Source organism: Moschus berezovskii, chromosome 11 (genome assembly GCF_049115385.1).
Source record: "Moschus berezovskii isolate FMDL1 chromosome 11, NW_MosBer_1.0, whole genome shotgun sequence".
NCBI lineage: Eukaryota > Metazoa > Chordata > Mammalia > Artiodactyla > Moschidae > Moschus > Moschus berezovskii.
The window spans coordinates 12,039,826-12,063,994 of record NC_142470.1 but is presented as its reverse complement, the minus strand read 5'-3'; the positions used below and the strand labels follow the sequence as shown (position 1 = coordinate 12,063,994).

The 24,169-nt window shown below is 40.1% G+C and overlaps 1 protein-coding gene across 4 annotated transcripts in view; it reads right to left on the bottom strand.

Annotated features, from left to right (window-relative positions):
* The window catches only part of DENND1A (DENN domain containing 1A), a 552,302-nt gene that overhangs the window by 281,015 nt on the left and 247,118 nt on the right, over positions 1 to 24,169 (bottom strand). For all 4 annotated transcript variants that reach the window (XM_055400903.2, XM_055400906.2, XM_055400904.2 and 1 more), the window contains exon 6: positions 12,383 to 12,452. In XM_055400903.2, coding sequence (XP_055256878.1) covers positions 12,383 to 12,452 — 70 coding nt within the window. The remainder of the gene's footprint in view (positions 1 to 12,382; positions 12,453 to 24,169) is intronic.

Genomic DNA, 24,169 nt, shown 5'->3' with positions numbered 1-24,169 from the left:
GGCTCTAGGTGAATGAGCACACCACCATGAAAGTGAAACAGGAGAGTAAAAAAGTTGGCTTGAAGCTCAACATTCAGAAAACTAAGATCATGGCATCTGGTCTCATCACTTCATGGGAAATAGATGGGGAAACAGTGTCAGACTTTATTTTTGGGGGCTCCAAAATCACTGCAGATGGTGACTGCAGCCATGAAATTAAAAGACACTTACTCCTTGGAAGGAAAGTTATGACCAACCTAGACAGCATATTAAAAAGCAGAGACATTACTTCGCCAACCAAGGTCCATCTAGTCAAGGCTATGGTTCTTCCAGTGGTCCTGTTTGGATGTGAGAGTTGGACTGTGAAGAAAGCTGAGCGCCGAAGAATTGGTGCTTTTGAACTGTGGTGTTGGAGAAGACTCTTGAGAGTCCCATGGACTGCAAGGAGATCCAACCAGTCCATTCTAAGGGAGATCAGTCCTGGGTGTTTATTGGAAGGACTGATGCTAAAGCTGAAACTCCAATACTCTGGCCACCTCATGCGACGAGTTGACTCGCTGGAAAAGACTCTGATGCTGGGAGGGACTGGGGGCAGGAGGAGAAGGGGACGACAGAGAATGAGATGGTTGGATGGCATTACCGACTCGATGCAAGTGAATATGGGTAAACTCTGGGAGTTGGTGATGGACAGGCAGGCCTGGCGTGCTACGGTTCATGGGGTTGCAAAGAGTCAGACACGACTGAGCAACTGAAGTGAACTGAACTGACTTTGTGTAAATAACACATTCCCCTTTTAATTTATCTATTTACTTATTTATGTTAGTATGCACACATGGTCTCCTGTTTTAGTCAATGGGTTATAATCCCTTGGTATCATTATTGGTTCTGATGCTCAAATTGTCCCAGATATGACCAGTGGAAATCCTCTGCTCCTTCAAACTCACTTTTGTATCTTTCTGGCATTTTTACATCATTTTTTTAGATTTTAATTTCTTATAATTTTTTGCTTTATTACTGCTTGAAACAAAGTAGTGACTCCAACATCATGAACAATTAAATAAGGAATCAGGACTGCAGAGGAGAGAAGAGAAATAATTTCCACAAAGCAAAAAAAAAAAAAAGAACTTTATTCAGTGAGATCTCTATGACCCACATGATTAGCAAATTTTGAATTGCAATTTCACTCTATGTCTTTAACCAATTATTCTTCTGGCTCAGCTTTATTTTTTGGGGGGCAATAGTATACCAAGTTTTTTATTTGTATTTTTATATTAATTCTTATTGGAGTATAGTTGCTTTACAATGTTGTGTTAGTTAGCAAATGAATCAGTTATACACATACATATATCCCCTAGTTTTTGATCTTCCTTCCCGTTTAGGTCATCACACAGCACTGAGTATGGCTCCCTGTGCTCTACAGCAGGCTCTCATTAGCTATCCACCATTTGCATAGTAGTGTATATTTATCAATTCCATTCACCCAGTTCATCTCACCCTCCCTTCCCTGTTTGGTATCCATATGTTTGTTCTCTACAACTGTGTCTCTATTTCTGCTTTACAAATAAGTTCATCTGTACTATTTTTCTAGATTTCACATATAAGCAATATTACATATTTTTCTTTCTGACTTATTTCACTCTGTATGAAATAAGTCTCTAGATCCACTCATGTCTCTGCAAATGACACAATTTTGCTCCTTTTTATGGCTGAGTAATATTCCACTGTACACATGTATGACATCTTCATCTATACCTCTGCTGATGGACATTTGGGTTGTTTTCATCTCCTGGCTATTGTAAATAGTGCTGCAGTGAACACTGGGGTGCTTGTATCTTTTTCAAATATAGCTTCCTCTGGGTATATGCCCAAGAATGGAATTGCTGGGTCATATGGTAGTTCTTGGAGAAGGCAATGGCACCCCACTCCAGTACTCTTGCCTGGAAAATCCCATGGATGGAGGAGCCTGGTAGGCTACAGTCCATGGGGTTGCTAAGAGTTGGACACGACTGACCGACTTCACTTTCACTTTCCACACATTGAAGAAGGAAATGGCAACCCACTCCAGTGTTCTTGCCTGGAGAATCCCAGGGACGTGGGAGCCTGGTGGGCTGCCATCTATGGGGTCGCAGAGAGTCGGAAACGACTGAAGTGAATTAGCATGTAGTTCTATTTTTAGTATTTTAATGAAACTCCATACTGTTCTCCATGGGTTTACCAGGTGGCACTAGTGGTAAAGAATCCACCTGCCAATGCAGAAGCTGCTAGAGACATGGGTTCAATCCCTGGGTCAGGACTATTCCCTGGAGCAGGAAATGGCAACCCGCTCCAGTATTCTTGCCTGGAAAATTCCATAGACAGAAGCACCTCGTGGGCTACAGTTCATGGGGCCACAAAGAGTTGAACACGACTGAGCACATAGTGCTCCATGATGGCTATACCAACTTACATTCCCAACAGCAGTGTAAGAGAATTTCCTTTTCTCCACAACCTCTCCAGCATCTATTGCTTGTAGATTTTTTAAAAAAATATTTCATTTATTCAGCAGCACTGGGTCTTAGTTGCAGCAAGCAGGATCTAGTTCCCTGACCAGGAATCAAACCCAGGTCCCCTGTACTGGGAACAAGGAGTCTTAGCCACTGGACCACCAGGGAAATCCCTGTAGATTTTCAGATGATGGTTATTCTGACCAGTATGAGGTGATACCTCATTGGCATTCATTTGATTTGATTGGCATTCATTTCTCTAATAATTAGAGATGCTGAGCATCTTTTCATGTGTTTGTTGTCCATCTTAATGTCTTCTTTGGAGAAATGTTTATTTAGGTCTTCAGTCTATTTTTTTTTCTATTGGGTTGTTTAGTTTTTTAATACTTAGCTGCATAAACTGTTTGTTTATTTTGAAGATAAAGCCCTTATCAGCTGCTTTATTTGCAAACATTTCCCCCATTCTGAGGGTGGTCTTTTCATCTTGTTTATGATTTCCTTTGCTGTGCAAAAGCTTTTAAGTTTAATTAGGCCCCATTTGTTTACTTCTTTTCATTTACATTATTCTAGGAGGTGGGTCAAAAAAGATCTTGCTGTGATTTATGTCAAAGAATGCCGAAGAGTGCCCTGCCTATGTTTTCCTCTAAGAGTGTCCAGCATTATATTTAGGTTTTTAATCCATTTTGAGTTTATTTTTGTGTATGGTGTTAGGCAGCGTTCTAACACATTCTTTAACAAGCAGCTGTCCAATTTTTCCAGCACCACTTATTTGAAAGACTGTCTTTTACCCCCTGTATATTCTTGCCCTGATGTCATAGACTAGGTGACCACAAGAGTGTGGGTTTACTTCTGAGCTTTCTATCCTGCTCCATTGATCTATAATTCTGCTTGTTCCAGTATCATGCTGCCTTGATTACTGTAACTTTGTAGTAAGGTCTGAAGTCAGGGAGCCTGATTCCTGCAGCTCCATTTTTCTTTCTCAAGATTGTTTTGTCTATTTGGGGTCTCTTTTGTTTCCATACAAACTGTAAAAAATTTTTTTCTTATTCTGTGAAAAATGCCACTGGTCATTTGATAGGGATTCAGTTCAGTTCAGTTCAGTCGCTCAGTCGTGTCCGACTCTCCGCGACCCCATGAATCACAGCACGCCAGGCCTCCCTGTCCATCACCAACTCCCGGAGTTCACTCAAACTCATGTCCACAGAGTCGGTGATGCCATCCAGCCATCTCATTCTCCGTCGTCCCCTTCTCCTCCCCCCCAACCTTTCCCAGCATCAGAGTCTTTTCCAGTGAGTCAACTCGTCGCATGAGGTGGCCAAAGTATTGCAGTTTCAGCTTTAGCATCAGTCCCTCCAATGAACATCCAGGATTGATCTCCTCTAGAATGGACTGGTTGGATCTCCTTGCAGTATAAGGGACTCTCAAGAGTCTTCTCCAACACCACAGTTCAAAAGCATCGATTCTTCGGCGGTCAGACTGAATCTATAGATTGCTTTGGGCAGAGAGTCTTTTTCATAATATTGAGCCTTCCAATCCAAGAACTTGGTATATCTCTTCATTTGTGTCATCTCTGATTTCTTTCATCAGTATCTTAAGTTTTCTAAGTACAGTCTTTTGCCTCCTTAGGTAGGTTTATTCCTAGGTATTTTATTCTTTTTGTTGCAATGGTAAATGGGGTTGTCACCTTAATTTCTCTTTCTGATCTTGTCAGTGTATAGGAATGCAAGAGATTTCTGTGTATTAATTTTGTATCCTGCAACTTTACCAAATTAATTGATTAGCTCTAGTACTTTTCTGGTGGCATCTTTAGGATTCTCTATGTATAGTATCATGTCATCTGCAAACAGTGACAATTTTACTACTTCTTTTCCAGTTGGGTTCCTTTTTAAGATTACTTTTTCTTCTCTGATAGCCATGGTAGGACTTCCAAAACTATGTTGAATAAGAGTGACGAGAGTGTATATCTTTGTCTTGTTCCTGATCTTAAGAAGAAATGCTTTCAGCTTTTTCCCACTGAGAATGATGGTTGCTGTGGGTTTGTCTTATATAACCTTTAAGGTAGGTTCCCTTTATGCTCTCTTTCTGGAGAGTTTTTATCATTAACGTGTGTTGAATTTTGTAAAAAGCTTTTTCTGCATCTATTGAGATGGTCATATGGTTTTTATTTTCAGTCTGTTATTATGGTATATCACATAACTGATTTGCATGTATTGAAGAATTCTTGCATCTCTGGGATAAATTCCACTTGATCATGGTACATTGGTGGTTTGCTAATATTTTGTGGAAGATTTTTGCATCTGTTTCTTGGTGATATTGGCCTGTAATTTTCTTTTTTTGTGTGATATCTTTGTCTGGTTTTGGTATCAGGGTGATTGATGGTGGCCTTGTAGAGTAAGCTTGGGAGTGTCCCTCCTTCTGTAATTTTCTGGAAGAGTTAGAGAAGGTATTAGCTCTTCTCTAAATGTTTGATAAGATTTACCTGTGGAGCCATCGGGTCCTGGACTTCTGTTTTTTGGAAGATTTTTAATCACAGTTTCAATTTCATTACTTGTGATTAGACTGCTCATATTTTCTATTTCTTCCTGGTTTAGTCTTGTAAGGTTTGTCCCTTTCTTCCAGGTAGTCCATTTTATTGGCATATAGTTGCTTGTAGTAGTCTCTTACGATCCTTTGTATTTCTGCAGTTCAACTGTAATTTCTTTTTCATTTCTAGTTTTACTGATTTGAGTCCTTTGCCTTTTATTCTTGATGAGTCTGGCTAAAGGTTTATTAATTTTATTTATCTTCTCAAAGAAACTGTTTAGTTTCACGGATTGTTGCTATTGTTTTCTTCTTTTCCATTTCATTTCTTTCTGCTCTGATCTTTACGATTTCTTTCCTTCTATTAACTTTGAGGGCTTTTTGTTGTTCTTTCTTCAGCTGCTTTAGGTATAACCTTAGGTTGTTCAAGATTTTTCTTGTTTTTTTGTTTTGGTGGAACTGTACTGCTATAAACTTCCCTCTTTTGCTGCATCTCATAGGTTTTGGGTGGTGTTTTCATTACCATTTGTTTCTAAGTATTTTTAAAATTTTTCTCTTTGATTTCTTCAGTGATCCATTGGTTTATTTAGTAGCGTATTGTTTAGTCTCCATGTGTTTGTGTTTTTCACAGCTCTTTTTTTCCTATGCAAGTGTGACAGCCACTCAGTCGTGTCTGACTTTTCGACCCCACGGACTATACAGTCCATGGAATTCTCCAGGTCAGAATACTGGAGTGGGTAGCCGTTCCCTTCTCCAGGGGATCTTCCCAACCCAGGGATCGAACCCAGGTCTCCCATATTGCAGGCCGATTCTTTACCAGCTGAGCCACAAGGGAAGCCCTAAACCTGATTTCTAATCTCACAAGGTTGTGGTCATGCTTGATACGATTTCAATTTTCTTAAATTTACTGAGGCTTTACAATAAAATAAATTAAAAAAATTTTTTTTCCAGAGCTTAGTTGTGACCTAAGATGTTATCTATCCTGGAGAATGTTCTGTGCGCACTTAAGAAGAAACTATATTCTGCAGCTTTTGGATGGAATGTCTATAAATATCAATTAAGTCTATCTGGCCTAAAATATCATTAAAAGCTTCTGCTTCCTTATTAATTTTCTGTCTGGATGATTTGTCCATTGCTGTAGGTAAGGTGTTAAAGTTCACCACTGTTATTGTTACAGTCGATTTGCCCTTTTACGTCTGTTAGTGTTTGTCTTATGTATTGAGGCATTCCTATGTTGGCTGCACAAATATTTAAAATAGTTATATCTTCTTTCTGGATTGATTCCTTGATCATTATGTAGTGTCCTTCCTTGTCTCTTGTAAGAGTCTTTATTTTAAATTCTATTTTGTCTGATATGAGTATTGCTACTCCAGCTTTCTTTTGACTTCCATTTGCATATGGTATCTTTTTTCATCCCCCCACTTTCACTCTACATGTGTCCCTAGTTCTGAAGTAGGTCTCTTGTAGACTGCATATATATAGTTCATGTCCTTTTATCCATTCAACCAGACTATGTCTTTTGGTTGGAGCATTTAAAACATTTACATTTCAAGTAATTATCTATACATATGTTCCTACTGCCATTTTCTTAATTGTTTCGGGTTGTGTGTGTTTTTTTTTTTTTTCTCTCTTATATTTCCCTCTTAAAGAAGTTCCTTTAGCACGTATTGTAAAGCTGGTTTGCTGTGCTGAATCCTCTTAGCTTTTGCTTGTCTACACAGTTTTTCACTTCTCCCTCAAATCTGAATGAGATCCTTACTGGGTGGAGTAGTCTTGCGTGTGTTTAGTCATTCAGTCATGTCTGACTTTCTGTGACCCCAAGTACTGCAGTCTGCCAGGCTCCTTTGTCCCTGGGGATCCTCCAAGCAAGGACGCTGGAGTGGGTTGCTATGCCTTTCTCTGGAGGGTCTTCCCAACCCAGGGATCGAACCCAGGCTGCATTGCAGGTGGATTCTTTACTGACTGAGCCACCAGAGAAGCCTATGAATGCTGGAGTGGGTAGCCTATCCCTTCTTCAGAGGATCTTTCAACCCAGGAATCAAACCAGGGTCTCCTGCATTGCAGGTATATTTTTTACCAGCTGAGCTACCAGGGAAATCTTGGTAGTAGGTTTTTCCTTTCATCATTTTAAATATAGCCTTCCACTCCCTTCTGGCCTGCATAGTTTCTGCTAAAAAATCTTATGGGGAATCGCCTTGTATGTTATTTGCTGCTTTTAATATATTTTCATTGTATTTAATTTTTGCTAGCATGTTTCTCCATGCATTTATCCTGTATAAGACTCTCTGCACTTCCTGGACTTAAGTGACTATTTTCTTTCCCATGTTAGGGAAGTTTTTGACCCCAATTTTCAAATATTCTCTCCGACCCTTTCTCTTCTTCTGGAATCCCTACAAACCAAACGCTGCTGCATTTAATGTCGTCTCTGAGACTGTCATCATTTCTTTTCATTCTTTTTCCTTCATTCTGCTCTGCAGCAGTGCTTCCGCCATTCCGTCTTCCAGCTCACTTATCCATTCTTCTGCTCAGTTAGTCTGCTATTGATTCCTTCCAGTGCATTTTTCATTTCAGTTATTGCACTGTTCATCCGTGATTATTCTTCTTCAGTTCTTCTAGGTCCTTGTTATCTTCTTGATCCATGCCTCTATTCTATTTCTGAGATCTTGGATCATCTTTATTATAACATTCTGAATTCTTTTTCAGGTTGATTGTCTATTTCCTCCCTTCATTTACTTGGTCCTCTGGGTTTTTACCTGGCTCCTTCATCTGCAGTATTTTTTCCGTCATCTCAATTTGTCTAACTTAATGTGCTTGCAGTCTCCTTTCTGATGGTGTAGGGTCACAGTTTCTCTTGCTTCTGGTTTCTGTCCTCCAGTGGGTCAGGTTGGTCCAGGAGCTTGTGGTAGGCTTCCTGGTGGGAGGGATCATGCCTGTGCTCCAGTGGGCAGGGCTGAGTCCTGTCACTCTGATGGGAAGGGTTACATTAGGGGGGTGTGTTTTGGGGTGTCTGTGAGCTTAACTATGACTTTAAGCAGCCTGTTTTTTGATGGGTGGGATTGTGCTCCTATCGCGCTGGTTGTTTGCCCTGAGGTGTCCAGCACTGGAGTCTGCAAAAAGTTGAGTGGAGCTACGTCTTGGTATCTAAGCTAACAGCTGTCCCTTCCCTAGGTCTGCTCTCCAAATCCCACTTTTCAGCACCCAGCCTTCCTCCACACCAGCAGACATACAACTCAGGCTGGGGTGCGCAGGGTTGCACAGACCTTTTTCTGGCCTCCCTTTCATAGACTGGTTGCTGGTTCCCCTCCAATCTTCCCAAGTTCCTTCTTTGTCCCAGCCGATTTCCCCAGAGTGAAGGGGTTTCTCTGAGTGTAGGAATGCCTCCTCATCCTTCAGCTCCCTGCCAGGGGTGCTGTTCCGTTCCTATTTCCTCTTTTCTTTCTTTCATCCTATTTGGTTGTGTGGGGATTTTTCTTGTGCTTTTAGGTGTCCAGAGATTTCTGCTAGTGTTCAGTAAGTGCTCTGTGAGAACAGAGAACAGCTCCATTTGAAGATATATTCTTGATGTACTTGTGAGAATAGGTGAATTCCACATCCTCCTATTCTGCCATCTTGACCCCACCACCCCAAAATGTTTTGAGCATCTCCTCACTTTTGGCACAAAAAGGTATTCTAGACTCGTCTTTTTTTTTCACAAGTACAAGAAGAATTAGACATTTCTTCATGGAGTCCCTGCTGCTTTCAGTAGAAAATGGATTTCAGTTCAGTTGTTCAGTTGTGTCTGACTCTTTGTGACCCCGTGGACTGTTTTCCAGCATCAGGGTCTTTTCCAATGAGTCAGTTCTTCACATCAGGTGGCCAAAGTATTGGAGCTTCACCATCAGTCCTTCCAATGAATACCCAGGACTGATCTCCTTTAGGATGGACTGGTTGGATCTCCTTGCAGTCCAAGGGACTCTTCCAGAGTCTTCTCCAACACCACAGTTCAAAAGCATCAACTCTTCGACGCTGTTTTCTTTACAGTGCAACTCTCACATCCATACATGACTATTGGAGAAACCATAGCTTTGACCAGAAAATGGATTTAGGAACCAAGATTTGGGTACTTGGGTGTGTGCTCCCTGCTACTTGTGTATAGTGGAAAATGGGAGGTGCTCACTGCTACTTATGTACTATGGACCCCAAACCCTTTCAGTGGATAGGGCCAAGGGATATCTCTCTCACACACACAACCCACAGTACACAGTTACATCTCCATTTTCTATACCTGTCACATATACTGAAAGCCATGGGGTTCACACCAATGACTCTAATTTCAATCCAACACAGGAATAATTCTAGTTTCTTCTCTTTATATATTTTAACTATATTCTAGCCAAAGTGAAAAATGTTGCCTTTATTTCCTTAATATATTGATTTCCTTGTATGTAAGAAATATTTTATCACTGTCCCTACCTCCCTCTCCATGTAGATGTCCTTCTTACTCTGCTCAAATACTGACATCCAGTGCTAGGCCACCAATATCTGCCCCCTCCCCTGGATCTCCCACCAACAAAAATGCCCTCCTTACCCCAGGGTCCATCACCCTAGTGCTCGGCCATTGCTGCTGTCCTCTTTCCACGTGCTTCCTCTAGATCCCACTGAAGTTCTGACATCTGGTGCCCAAATAAAGCCAACACACTGTCACCACTGCTGCCACGTTGCTTCAGTCGTGTCCTACTCTGTGCAACCCCATAGACGGCAGCCCACCAGGCTCTGCCGTCCCTGGGATTCTCCAGGCAAGAACACTGGAGTGGGTTGCCATTTCCTTCTCCAATGCATGCAAGTGAAAAGTAAAAGTGAAGTTGCTCAGTCGTGTCTGACTCTTCGCAACCCTATGGACCGCAGTCTACCAGGTTCCTCTGTCCATGGGATTTTCCAGGCAAGGGTACTGGAGTGGGTTGCCACTGCCTTCTCCACTGTTACCACTGTCCCACATAAATAACTGCCTCATTGCTTAAGCTCCAACACCCTCAAACAGACTGCTCACTCTCTCTCTGGATCAGACGCCCTCCTCACCCTCTGCCAGCCTTTCTGCAGGGATGTCATCATTGCCTTACTCAGGGCCTGATAATCACTGTGTGTCAGTGACTCAAACAGACACCTTCATGATGTAGCTTAGACTCTGTCCTCCATGCTTGAAGCCTACCTACCCTGTACAACTTTCTCAATGACTTCTGGACTTGGGGAAGAGTTGTTTTTTTTTTTTAATGAAAGCTCTTTCCACTTGTTCTAATTTGATAACCCACACCTTGCAAATAATCAAGCCAGTTGCAAGTGTCATATCTTCAGTGTCATAATTTCTTTGACCAGAAGAAATTCAGTAAACAGAGTCTTTCGTATAAGGGAAACAGACTCCACTAGAACAGATCACTGATCTCAGTTTCCAACATTCCAAGAGACAGGGTCTTAACTGGTTTTACAGAGTAATAATCCTATCTCCCCTATGCATAGTTTGTACCCACCTAATATTTCCTGTATCCCAAGACATGTTTTCAAAAGTCTAGTAAGTTGTGTTTTAATGACTGGAGCTTATATATGGTGGGGAAAAAAATGTGAGTTAAGTTCCAGTTGTAAGACTGTTAGAGCCTACATGTTATACAATTCTATTTATTAAAGATATCTTTCAGTTTTAAATGAAAAACCAAATGTTTGACAAAAGTGAACCATGAATCGGAAATCAATGAACAGACCCAAGGTGGCCTTAGATCATTCATCAAAGAGTAAACCACTTCTTTTATGACAGAATTCCCTGATACCTAAAGCATCCTTTCAGAATGAGTGTAGTGATCCAGGGAGCCATTTCTATTAGTTATTTCTTCCATTTATTGTGGCCTCTGGAATACACTTGCCAATGAGTAAATCTAACTTAAAGATTTATCCATTATTCACACAATTTCTACCTTTTCTTCAAAAAAAGAAATTCCCAAAATGTGTTCCAGGAAATACTGGTATCTCAGAATGCTGTTAATATTTGTCATGGAATTAAAAGGTATGGGGCCAAATAAGTTGTGAATTTCTAGGTAACATAGATTTCTCCACTGTAGGACTTTTCAGAGTCTATGTTATAAGAATTTTAAGGAGACAAAAATGAGGCACAGCTTTTCCTCTCCCTGACCCCAGTATTACTCACCTATGGTACTCTTTTCAAATGGAGCATTTTTTAGAACTAATGTTCTGTAGACAATATGATGGAGAAAACTCTCTAACATTTAATAATGATGTATCTCTTTAATTAAAAATCTTAGACCATTTACAAGAAAGGAAATGATAATAGTTAGATATATAGACAAATATTCAACTAATAATCAAAGAAATGAAATTAAAACAACGAGAACTGTTCACTTGTCAAGGACACAATGAAGTCATCAAAAGCTAGTGATGTGACTGTGGTAACCCAGGTATTTCTGTACTTTGCCAGTAAAGGGTAAAAGATACCCTTTACTGACAAAATACAGGAGTACAATTCTTCTGGAAAGAAGCTTGGCAAATGTTTTAAAATATTTATGTCTACTAACCTTCAAATGGCCCATCTGAGATTCTCCTTTTAAGGAAACACTCCAAAATGAAGAAAATGTTTTATGTTCAAAGATGTTAATGGCTATACTTATGATAGTGAAAAAAAATCCCAAATAATGAAAATTCCTAATAACAGAGAAATGTCTCAGTAAACCAAGGTACATGATACCTGATATGCAGCTGTGAAAAAGATTTACAGTGTTTTTATTATCATGGAATAAACGCTTCCATTATTATGGGACCTAAAATTGTGGGTTTCAAAAGTCTAAATACAATTCCAGTTGCCTCTTGACACCCACGGAAGATATTTCAGCATGTCACTTCTTCCAAAAGTACAGATAGGTACAGCTGAACTTTTAAAGTGATTTTCAGACCCTTAAAAAAATTACTGTAAAAGCACAAGAAAGCCCTACTGAAATGGGACTGGGACACTGGGTTAGGTCACTTGCCAGTTCAGTGTTTTATTGACAAACCCTCAGCAAAATTATTATTTAATACATATCATGAACTTTCAGAGCTGTTTGGGAATATGAGATGGTGAATATTAACTCTGCATGCTAAAGGAAGGCCTATTTATTGTGTATTTAATTCAAAAAGTAAAGGAAGAAAACATCCCAAAATGCTAGCAATATTTATTTGAGGTTGGGGGGAAGGTAGGGAGACATATTAGGAGCGACTTTCTATTCCTTCTTACTGCTTTCTGAATTTCCCAAACTTTCTGTAATGGGAATGTGTTACCTTTTCTGTAAACGTTTTAGTGAAATACGCAGCACTATTATTTTTATAATCACTATTATATTTTTTAAAGTTTACTTATTAAACAGAGTAAAATAGAAGGTAAATACCTGTCCTTTTGTCGTGTAATCTGCCAAGATGTTAAGTAGCTTATAAAATACTTCAAACCAGGGGAGATAGCTGAGGGAAGAAGAGGAAACACACGAACTATTAGTACACAGGTCAAAAACTTTAATCAGGAGCTAATTCAAGACAGTACATTTCAGTTTCTCTTTACATCCTGAAGAGCCTTCCTGTTGTAGGCTGTGCTAGAAATGCAGACTAGTAAAATGCTAATTATCTCTGAGATTTAAAAAATTGCCTGTGTAAGGCAGAGGATTGAATGTCCATTATAAATTATTCCCATGCCTCAGAGTTAGAACAGGCTCATAAAGAAGAAATTCAAAGCAGACTCTGCAATCAGGAACCATCTCTGAAGAGCCCCCCAGGCTCCTCCTACCACACTCACCCCTTCCAGGAAAGCTTCTATTCAGGTTTCTCATGATTGGACACACACAGCCACACATTCACTCACACAGACAAACATATGCAGCACTTTCACCATTGCTGTGTGCAAGTGTCCCAAAGGCCCCAAGAGCTTGAAACCATTCATCAAACTTTCTATTATAATACAGCCTTCTCTGTATTTACTGCAGCAAGAGCTCTGCCTCTCTGCCCCCCTCCAGCAGGTCCTGACCATCATGTCCCTTAATTCTGATGAGAGCCTGGTCCTGACCTTAGTCCATCCTCTGTGTGGCTCACAGAGTGGTCTAAAATGTGAGTATAAGTGGCCCATTGGATTAAATTCCTGCAGCGGTGCCCCATCACTGCAGGACTTCTTAGGACAGCATTCAAGGCTCTTCTGTCAGGTCCTTGACCGTCCTTCCAGTTGCCCTCACTCTGCACCCCCACATACACATTCCTCTCGCTGCAGTCACACTCTGAGGAATGTCCAGGCATTCTCAAGACTGCATGAGTCTGCGCTGCATACACTTGGCACTACTCTCCCTCTGACCGTCATGATCTCCTCTAGCTGACTTCTGCTCATTCTCCTAATAGTTCCCCACCGCTGCCCTGTCCCCGACTCTCAAGCTCTAATTCCCCATTTTCTGTACTTCCCTCTTACATGAAAACTATCGTTGTAACAATCCACACACCATGTGGCACTCAATGACATATCTGTCTTCCCAACAGATGAAACATGACAATAAGGAAGGAATCTCATCCTTCTTTACTTTGTCTTCCCAGGGCCAAGCATGGAGCCTGGCAGACCGTCAGTGCTCAGTGTCGATGGAACAAACAAAAACAGCAGAGGTGTATTAATGCTACAGAATTATTCCTGAAACATATTCCTATTCCCAAGAAGTTTCTTCACTTAAAACATCAATGGCTTTGTTCTCCATAGGAAACTTTTCCAAAATGACATCAAACAGTCATGTGGGAAGAGTATCCTATCAACCGCTTGTCGTCATGCTCACATCTGCCCTGCTGCGCTCATAGTGTCCATTACCAATAGAGTGGAGGACTGACTCCATCCCACCAGGCAGAAGGAAATCAGCGCCCCAGACAGATTACCAGCTGTATTGCTGAGGGTAATAAATGAAGTGAGAGCGAATAGAGAGGACAGATAAAGCGCACAGCTCTCTGTCATTAATGTCTGTCTGAAGCCAGCACATGCTACTGTAAAATTTAAGTAGCTTATCAAAATATACTGATAAGCAACTTAACTTTTCACTTCTCTGACAGTATTATCACTTATGTTAATATGCTTCAATCAGCTCTGGCAACTGCATATTGATTATTATAGAGCAAATGACCGCTGCCACTTTACACAGCATTTACTTTGGCAGAGTAATGTAAACATTCAAGAGGGATTAGGGAGGAGATAAGTTTCCCTCTTCCTATTCTGTTAAATAAACCTCTGCTGAGTTAAAAGCCATTATAGAATGAACAATAAATCCCCTCAGAAAAAAACTCCTGCCCAGATTAGAGGACTCTCAGTAAACAAACTCAACCAAGGATTACAAATATCTTTTTTTTTTCCCTGAAAGAAAAAAATACCACTAGTTAAATCCAGCGGGAAGGGGTCGAGGGGGAAGCAAGAAGAGAAAATGTTTTCTTGTAAGGAAACCATGGTTTCAAGTAAACGAGAGCAAAGTTGCAGTCATTTTAGGAAGTCTTGAAGGGACATGGGACAGGCTGCTTCTCTGATAATTTAGAACTGTGGTGTACAGGAAGCAGTTCTGGCCACTAGGTTCAACTGGCCAACAGTATGCAAGGATGCAGAAGGGTGATGTGCTACAGTTGCCTGGCGCACAGCCGACTGTGCCCAGGATCTCACACTCAACCTCGACCCCACCAAATCGATTCTTTTTGGCTACACTAAACAGAACCCTCAGCCACGGGAGGTTTGGCAGTTACCCTGGAAGTCAGCCCTCTTTCTCTCTCCAGCCTGACCGGACACAACTGTTCTCCACATGCTCCCCTGTGCACTGACAGATGAGTATCTAGTGATGGCAGTGTTAAGGTCTTGAAACCAAAACCCAGCTGTCTTCTTCTTCAAAGGATCTCTCTTTTCCCTTGTTGGGAGGCCAGGGTTCACAGCTGAACTTTATCCAGTGGTGTTTCCTGTACTGCTTCATTAGTGCCGACACAACAGCTTCGAGCTGCCGGCAAGGCTGCAGGTGAGGATATGGAGACCCTCGGCTCCATTTTGTGCTCATCTGTCAGCACGAAGTAAACACTACTTCCCAATCCACAGGCAGGAAACAAACACTCCATTGTGCTGCTCCTCCCTAGATAGCTAACGGACTTCCAAACATCTCAGGGCTTGCTCAACTTGCTCCCTTCATGAAACTGCTCAAGTTTGCAATGCAGAGCATTGCCATGTGTTGGGCACAGTTCAAGGCCGGGGCCAAAAATCCCAAAGAGTCCCTACATTGAAGAAGGCCATGGTCCTTTGTGGGAAAAAGAGATAATATAACAAGGAGTAATAGTTTAGGTGGGGGTGCTGGGTCTCTTTCCCAAGTGCTTTATTTAGCCTAGGCTTTTGGATCCAATTATTAAATTACAAGGGAACATTAAAACAAACGAAAAAACAGTCTCAGTCATGTCCGACTCTTTGCGACCCCATAAGTAGACTGAGTATACCGTATAATGACATGAGTTGAGAAAGTAAAATATTTAAACCATGGTTATAGGGGAGGGCGCACAATGGAGAGAATAGCTAGTTGCATCTGTTGGTAGGAGACAATGTGCATCACCCAGAAAAGGTTGGGCTTCAGCTAAGTCTTGAAAGAGGCTGTTCTTAGTGTATGTGGGAAGAAGGTTGGAAGGGGAGGAGATAAAGAGCACAGGAGAAAAGCACGAGCAGTGGCTTGCCAGCACAAACCTGGGCATGACTTGAGAACTGTGTGCAGCTGGAATAGCCAGAGAGTAGGGTGTGCAGACTGAAAGATGAGGCAGTGTGCAGAAGGGTCAGGCTCCGGAGGCGCTCCCATGCCAAACCCATGGGCCTCCCTTTTATTCTGTAATTGGTGGGGAACCACAGGGCCAGTTAAAGAGAAGAAACATTTTGAAGATGAGTATTTAGAGTCAGGCAGAATGTGCTTATTTCCCACTCAGCACAGCCCAGTGGATCATCTCAGCCCTACCAGAGCCAGTGTCCACTTTGCTACCCTAAAGAGAAAACCTTAGATAATACGATCTGGTAATATACATAATTGGAAAAAGATCAACATAAATGCTCTGGCTCTAGCATGAACAAAAAAATGAAAACTACTTTATAATAAACAGTTTAATATTTAAACACTCAGGCACCATTAGGAGATGAAAGAGTACCTCCTTGAGGGGCTTGTGGCAGATGTGCATCTACTTGTGTTTAGAATGATGAGTTTAAGGCTAAGAAGACTGACATGCAATATGGTCTTTCAGTTTTTCTTGGTGATTTCCACTTGCCTGAGAAGCTCTTAAAACTCCATCATGGGTACTCTAAGGGAGGTATCCATTCTTTTCTTACTTCCCATCAGCAGATTTTGTCACCCAGGATTTACTGGATGACAAAACATCCCTTGGCTAAGGCTATTTGGCATTCAGTTTTTAAAGCTTTCATATTAACCACACCCACCCTCAAAATTTAAAGGAGCAGAGGAGCACAGCACATGGGAAAACACAGATCTGAGTCAGCTCTGTATGTATCTCAGTAGTAACTGTGACACCTCAGGTGTCTCTCAAAGACTCAGTTTCCTCTTCCATAAAAAGATACATACCATCTAATGAATGTAACTGATATATACAAGAGACATCCAACCTAGGGCCTGGAATACTCTTCCTGTCCCTCTCCATCTAATATTCTTAGTGTCTGCTTCAGAGGCTCCTCCAGGACTCTGTATACCTCATGCCCTGCAGTCACCAGAGTGGACAGCAAAGTACAAGCTGTTATTAAGAGGAAAATACTCACAAATGATATGACCACTTAAACCAGTAAGTCCCCACTCAGCCCTTCAAGTTTGACGAGCGTCTCTATCTACCCCACTGTTAGTGTCTTGGACGGTCCAACATCTACAAGAAAATGCAAATAAAACTACAGCCTCTGCAAACAATGCAGAATTTCATGAGGCCCTTGTTAAGATGCTGGACACCTGCTCAGAGTCAAGGCAAAGTGACTAACAAAGGAAGACCTGGCAGCATTAGACCAGGAAACAAGGGATGAGAGAAAAATCAAGAAAAACAAGGATGGTAGCACAAGAGTCACATCAAAAGAAAATGAATTCAGTATCAAAGGGTTAAGAGAGGCTTTGGGAAAACTGACGACATCTTCAAATACTTTTGGAAAAATGACTCCTTTTATGATTATGCTATGAAGGTCAAATATGATGTATTGTTATGTCCAAAAAATAAAAAACCCTCCCCCAAAACCCCACTTGACTCCTTATTCTAAGATTTAATGTGTTGTTAGAATAAAAGCTAGATTTTGTCCAAATGAATTTATTTTCAAAGTTTTTTTCTAGATAAAATTTTAAAATAAATCTCCCTTCATTTTTACTAAAAAATTTTGGTTCCACTTAAATAGGTGCATTTTAGTCCCAGAGTATGAAGTCCTCCTGGGCTTACCCTACATGAAGACTCACCTTAGTTCTTGATTAGAACTCCATGAGAACAAAGATCAAGACTGTTTAGTATTTAATCTCTAATATGTGCCTGGCACATGTTAAACATACACTAGGTCAGAACTTCCCTTGACAGATGTAACTCATCCCTATAGTTTCTAATAAGGCCATTACCACTAGAGCCAGAAAGTAACAGTTAACAAAGTCTTATTGGAAAGCAGGGCTTCAAATTTAGGAGGCGGGATTTTGTTTAGAAAAATGCTCCAGAAACAAAAAACAATTGCTATCAGTGGACTGCTGGAGTCTGTGACAAATCATTAAAATAGAGGCAGCACACATTCCAAGCAGATCAAGAAGTACCCACAAACTTAAGATTTCTTACTTCTTGTCCTTCAACGTAAGTTAAATCCCACTATCCACTTTTTTTTTTTTTTACTTCAAGTACTATGGGAAAATGTCACAAACTGATTATTGCAGTTTGATAACCTGATTTTTCTAGCACAGGTGAACCTCTAAAACTGCCCAGGTATCCTCTGATCTGGAGAAGGAAATGGCAACCCACTCCAGTGTTCTTGCCTGGAGAATCCCAGGGAAGGGGGAGCCTGGTGGGCTTCCGTCTATGGGGTCACACAGAGTCGGACACGAATGAAGTGACTTAGCAGCAGCAGCATCCTCTGATCTGTTAGTGTATCAGGCCCCAAGTTTCTCCGAGTTTGCTCTAAACTTGCTCTTTCTCGCATCTCTAATCCATTTCTCTTGCTCTTCAAAAGATACTCTTCTCTCAAACCTCACTGAAGAGAAAAGCTCTAACATGAGCTTTCCTCCCTCCCATTCCTACACTTCTCATGCCCTCCCCTTACCCTCCCAACTGGAGGCAGAAAGTGGGAAGACTCTAGACTTCACCACACTCCCTTCTTAAGACCTATCTGCTCCCTCGTTATACTCAGTCAACAAGGATTCCCATCTTCAAGCCCAACGAAAACCACCCATGTGTGCAGTTTTCACACATACCATTCTCAAACTACAGCTTTAGCACCAAGGTGCACACGTGTTCCTCCCTGTGAGAAAAATACCCACATCCTCCTGAGCTAACCGCACAAGCTTCACTGAACATTTTCTGGAATTTAAAATGGAGGTGACATTTACAGTTCAAACATCACACATTTCCAGATCGTTCGCTTTTCAAATGTTGTGGTCAATCATCCATGAAACCACATATTCCTCTGTATCTATTAAGAGCCATCTGACGTATGGCTGGCACTCTGCAAGGTGAATGAGTAATGAGATCCAGGACCCAGCATTCGGGGAGCTCACTATGTCATGAAGGAAGCAGACACACTGGCGTTCTAGAAAGTTTTCCCATGGAAAAAGACAGTTTGCTGATCAATTTTACACAGATTGCTAAGCCAGGAGACCCACCTGTTCTGTCACTAGCTGTGGCCCGGACCATTTCTCCTCCCCAACACGTGAAATGGGGATATCTACCTTACATGGTGATTGTGAGGGGATAACATACATATCCACCACTGAGCCTGAAACAGACTGAACAATGTTTTTCCCTGATGAAATCATACTCTTTTGCCATTAAGATCAAAAGTTGGAATAACCTAAATAAGAAAAAACAACAAACTCAATCCCCTTTGGGAGACCAGAGATAATCTCACTCAATCTGAGCTTTCTACTTTGCTCACAGTTGCTAATCTCAAATTGTAAATTTATTATGGTTTCCAGTTAAGCTTCAGAATCTCTGATTTATGTCTATAATTAACATCCCATTGTGATATCTATTATATCTATGCAGGAAAATGTATGTACCGAATGAGAAGAAATATTAATTTGCATTAAAAAAAAAACACAACAAGCTGCCATAAAACATCTGTGCTTACGTAAAGCTACCCAAACATACACTTGGATTTGATTTTGGAAAAAAGACTCTTTTCTCTCTTGATGGGTATTCAATAATTGTTGCTTTTAGAGAGCGGATCTGTCATCTTTTCTATGACAGCATTACAATGATTGAGGGAGATTGCTCAGGAGGAAAGCAAGGAGACACTTTTCTGTTATCACCAGTGAAGTGTTGGTAACAGAAGATCTGTAGAGTAATGACACCTGCACTGACAATTCACTGTAATTCTCAGATATTTTCCATTGAGCCCAGAGGCCTTTCATCATTTTCCTAAGAGAGTTCATGATGCAGCCCACTCCTGTATTCACACACCTGCAAGTTTTTTTCCCCATTCAGAGCATCTTATTTTATGGTTTAAATTACTACTGTAATATAATGTAATGGGTTAGTGAGGGTCTAACCATGGCCCACCTTACAGAAGCTTTCATAGACTAAAGGAGAAACACATTGTCTCTGTTGGAAAAAAAAAACCACAACAAAAGGAAGAAATGGCTACACAAGAAGTCTTGTCCTACTTTCAGTAGTAAACAAGAAAATTAATTATCCCACTGAGACAACATTTGATATTATTCACATTTTAGAGCTTGGAAGAAGAAGCTAATGAGGAAAGGGGGCAATTTATCAAGTGATAGGTGCTTTGACATATTATTCTTTACAACAATTCTATGAGATAAATTATCATTCCATTTCACAGAGGAGAAAACCGAGTCTCAGGGAAGCAAAGTGATTTACCTTGGACAGTACAGCTACTAAAAGCACAGCTCAGACATAAAACTAGTCCAGCATGATTTCTATTCTACTCACTCCATACAACACAGTATTAATTGTACAACCTGATCAAGTGCAATAGTCAATCCTGAGATGAGGATTTAAAATCCTTACCATGCAGTTCTTACTGTAATACCCTGATAAAATGAAAGCTTGCCTCCAAAGGCCCCTCGGCTCGAAGCATTCTGAGCAGTCCAACTCTGGCTGCCTCCCAACAATTCAGCATGTTTTCTTACTTTGCCAGCTCCAGGGACACTAGTCATGTGTCAGCTCTTTACCACTTTAGGAATTAGTGTACACGTTACATTCAGAAACACAAATATAAATAGCTTGATTTAAAATGTTTTAATCAAGCATGACAGAAAATACATTTTAAGCTTCCAGTGCTTCGTGTCAAAAACCAATGCCTTTGTGTCAAGAACACACCTTAGAGGTGTGATTTTTAAGAAATTACCTTGAGAAACAATGGCCTGTGTCATAGATTCTAAGACTGTTTCTTTTTTATTTTTTTTGTTTCTTTTTTAAAAATTTAAAGCATAAAGCTTTAAATGTATGCTTATGGTGACAGTTAAGGAAATGCTAGATTAGCGACTGAACTGAACTGAACTGAGATTAGACAGGGCATCAGTTTTCCACAAATAGCACTTAAATTTAAGTTCATTTCCACCCCAGATCTCTGCTTGAATGTTATATCATTCAGTCGCAAATCTCTCTATAAAAGTGTCTGACTGTCTCTTAAAACCATTTATGCTCTATGCTTCAGTGCTTTTCCTTGGCAACTTTTTCCATATGCTTAACTTCTTTCAGGAAAGCAGTTCTGTCTCAATTCACAGGACAGCAAACCAATCAACACAAGCAAGCAGGCAGGTAAAGAAAGAAAGGGAGACGGCACACAGAGAGAAAGCAGGATATAGATGTAGCTGGTCCAATAAACATAATGTTTTAGAACGCAGAGAGTTTTAGACCAAAAGAAAACTAACCAACCACCTACCCCCAAGCAATCAGAGAGCCCTGAACTTGAATTTATAACCCAAATACCCTGTACCATATGCAACTTGAGACACACAACTGGTAGCACTATTGGGGATTTATGACTTATGACTTGTTCATATTTAATTTGTAACCAAACACTTCCCCTTCCTCTTAGCTACCTTAGAACTCTTGATTAACTCTTGTTTTCACAGGTCAGAGGTTAAATAAAGGAAGGGAAGCATTCTGGGGTGAGATTGCCCAGAGCACCACATCCAAGAGTGACCTGTGCAAGGAGCATTAAAATAAGTGATAAGACTAGAGATTGTTCAAGACAGCTGATGTTCAAAGCCTCCTTTGGGTACAACGCAGGATCTTGCAACTAGAGAGCTGGCAAAAACGGCAGACAGGAAACTGCTCTCAAGTTACCTTTTTTGACAGAGCAACTCTTTTACCAAGAGGTTTCTCCCAAAATGTTTTTTGAAATGAGACTGAGGTTTTAAGTGAAGGTAAAATAGAATTTGTATAAGCCAAATAGCTCTTCTTGCTTTGTTCTACCAGATGCATCTGTCCTGCCCGTCAGAGTCTCCTACTCCAAAAAAAACCTCCACAGCTAGCTCATCGTTTTTTGTTGTTGTTTTTTTTTTTTTTTTTGCAGACCTAGGCTAACATGAGAGAAGCAAATTTCTTGTGCACCCAGAGGCACAGCTACCCTGCTGAACAGGATATAATCTGTCTAACTGAAAGACCCGTCTTGATCCAAGTACCTATACTGGTATGCCATTCATTATGCACCAAACAGATCAAAATAGTAATAGCAGAGGCCGTCATTTACTCTGGAATACCAGTTCACGCTCATCTGTTTTATGGCTAGCTCTCACTTATTCCTTCGTCTCTTCACCCCTTCCTTCCTTCCTTCATTGCCTAATGTAAGCCACGCACTGGACTAAGAGTTGACTAAGGCATAGCTTCCACTAAAGCAAGTCATTGATTTGAATTTGTATGTGAAACCATTATGAATTAGGAATGTTCTGACAGAGGCAACATAACAAAGTTTAGAAAATGTGGGAAGTAATGGCTAAGTCACCCTGCAAGGAGCTAAGGCACATGCTTTTTCTGCACTATAATCATAGAACATAGCCAGAGCCTGGAGCAGGCAGTTTTCTCAGCAGAGCCCTTCAACAGGATGGAGGAACCCAATCCTGAGCAACCTGAGAAGACAGGCATCCACTACAAAGTGATCAGAGTTGAAATATAAAATGCCATTAGTCACTCTCTGTTGTTTCCCTGACAAAATATCCTACTTGTTTTTAAAACAGTTTTTGTGCTTATGGCTTATTGCTTTATTATAATCCAGGGGATGGAATCCGTAATGCTACAAAAGCTTAAACCTGGAGTCATTAAACTCTCTTAAAGTGTGATAGCTTAGAGGAAGGTCAAGTGTTTGGTTAAACAAGTCATAAGTCATCAGTCCCCAGCAGCACCACCAGTTGTGTGTCTCACTCAAAAGAAACCCTAAATACTAATCTTTAGAGACAGGAAGCTCAGCCAGCAATCCTGGCAGAAACAGGTTTCTTTGACATAAATTCTAAAACTCATACAGTATGAAAGAGAACAGGAAAACTGTCTTTCAGGGAATAACTGTTAAAGACAGCATATGAAGCTTAGAAAATGTACCCATGAATTATTTTTACTTTATTTCCACCAGCATTAAATTATGTAACCATTTTTCATGCTTTATTTTAAATGGAAGTTCTATACATCTATAATAGTGAAACATATGTACACACATCTAAATATGTGCTAAAAGAATGGTTAAATAAATTATGATATATCCAGGCAACAGAAAATTAGGGTTTAGAATATTTTTAGAAATACTGTAGGAAAATGCCCATGAAATAATAGACTGTTGATTCAATTGTGCAGGTCCATTTATACATGAATTTTTTTCAATAAATGCAATACCTGTATTTTCATTTTACAGATCTTTAAGTAACTGTGGGGAAAAGTTTGCGTTCGATTACTGATCAGAACATGTGGAATCAAAAGAACTATGGTCTGAATCCTGCTTCTATCCAAGCTGTTTCAGCTTCCTGTCCTTAGGGGAGTCATTTATGGACTCTTCTGCTTTTGAGGCAGGGATAGCAGTATGTGGATCTTCAACTTGTGATGGGGGCTGCACCTCTAACTCCATGTTTTCAAGGGTCAACTTTAGACTGAAAAGAAGTAATATTTACAAACTACATATCATATGCAATCACATACACTCATGGAAAGACTAGAAGATAAAAAATTAATGGTTATCTCTAGGTAGTGGAATCACAGATAACTTTGTTTCATTCATTTTCTATGCATTTCTCTGCATTTTCTATGACTTATCTACTGAGCATGCAGTACCTTAAAAATTTGATATAGGATTTTTTTGTGTGTTTTAAGCACTTTATCTTATTCATAATTATAAATACTTGCAACGAGGCTAATGTACAGTAATTCACAAATTATGGACTATCAAAATAATGGAATACCTTTTAAAAATTTCGAGTGTAAGATTTATTTTTTTTTAAGTTTGATGTTATTAGAAAAAAAATTATTTTAGAGTCACAAACTTATAAGCATAAAATTTTATTTTTTATTTTTACTTGCTTTTTATTGAAGTATAATTAAAGTACCAGTTCCAGGTGTATGATATAGTGATTCACATTTTTTTGAGGTTATGCTCTATTTATAGTTATGATGAAGTGTTGGCTATATTCCCTATGTTGTACAAATATATCCTTGCTGTTTATTTTATACATAATAGTATGCACGTTTACCTCCTAACCCTATATTGCCCCTCCCCCCTTGGACTATTATATATTCATTAAAATCGGACTACAGAAAAATATTTCAACATAGAAAAACATTAACAATATATTTAAATATAAAAGCAGGCTCTATAATATGTACAAATGATTTTTCATTTTGTGTTTTCCTGTATTTTCCCAGCTTTCTACAATAAATATGTATTACTTTAATTCACTTAAAAAAATTTTAAAAGCCACGTGTGTGATTCCTCCCTGCCTACCAACTTCCGAGTCATTTTGTTTGATTGAAGGCAGGTGGATTGG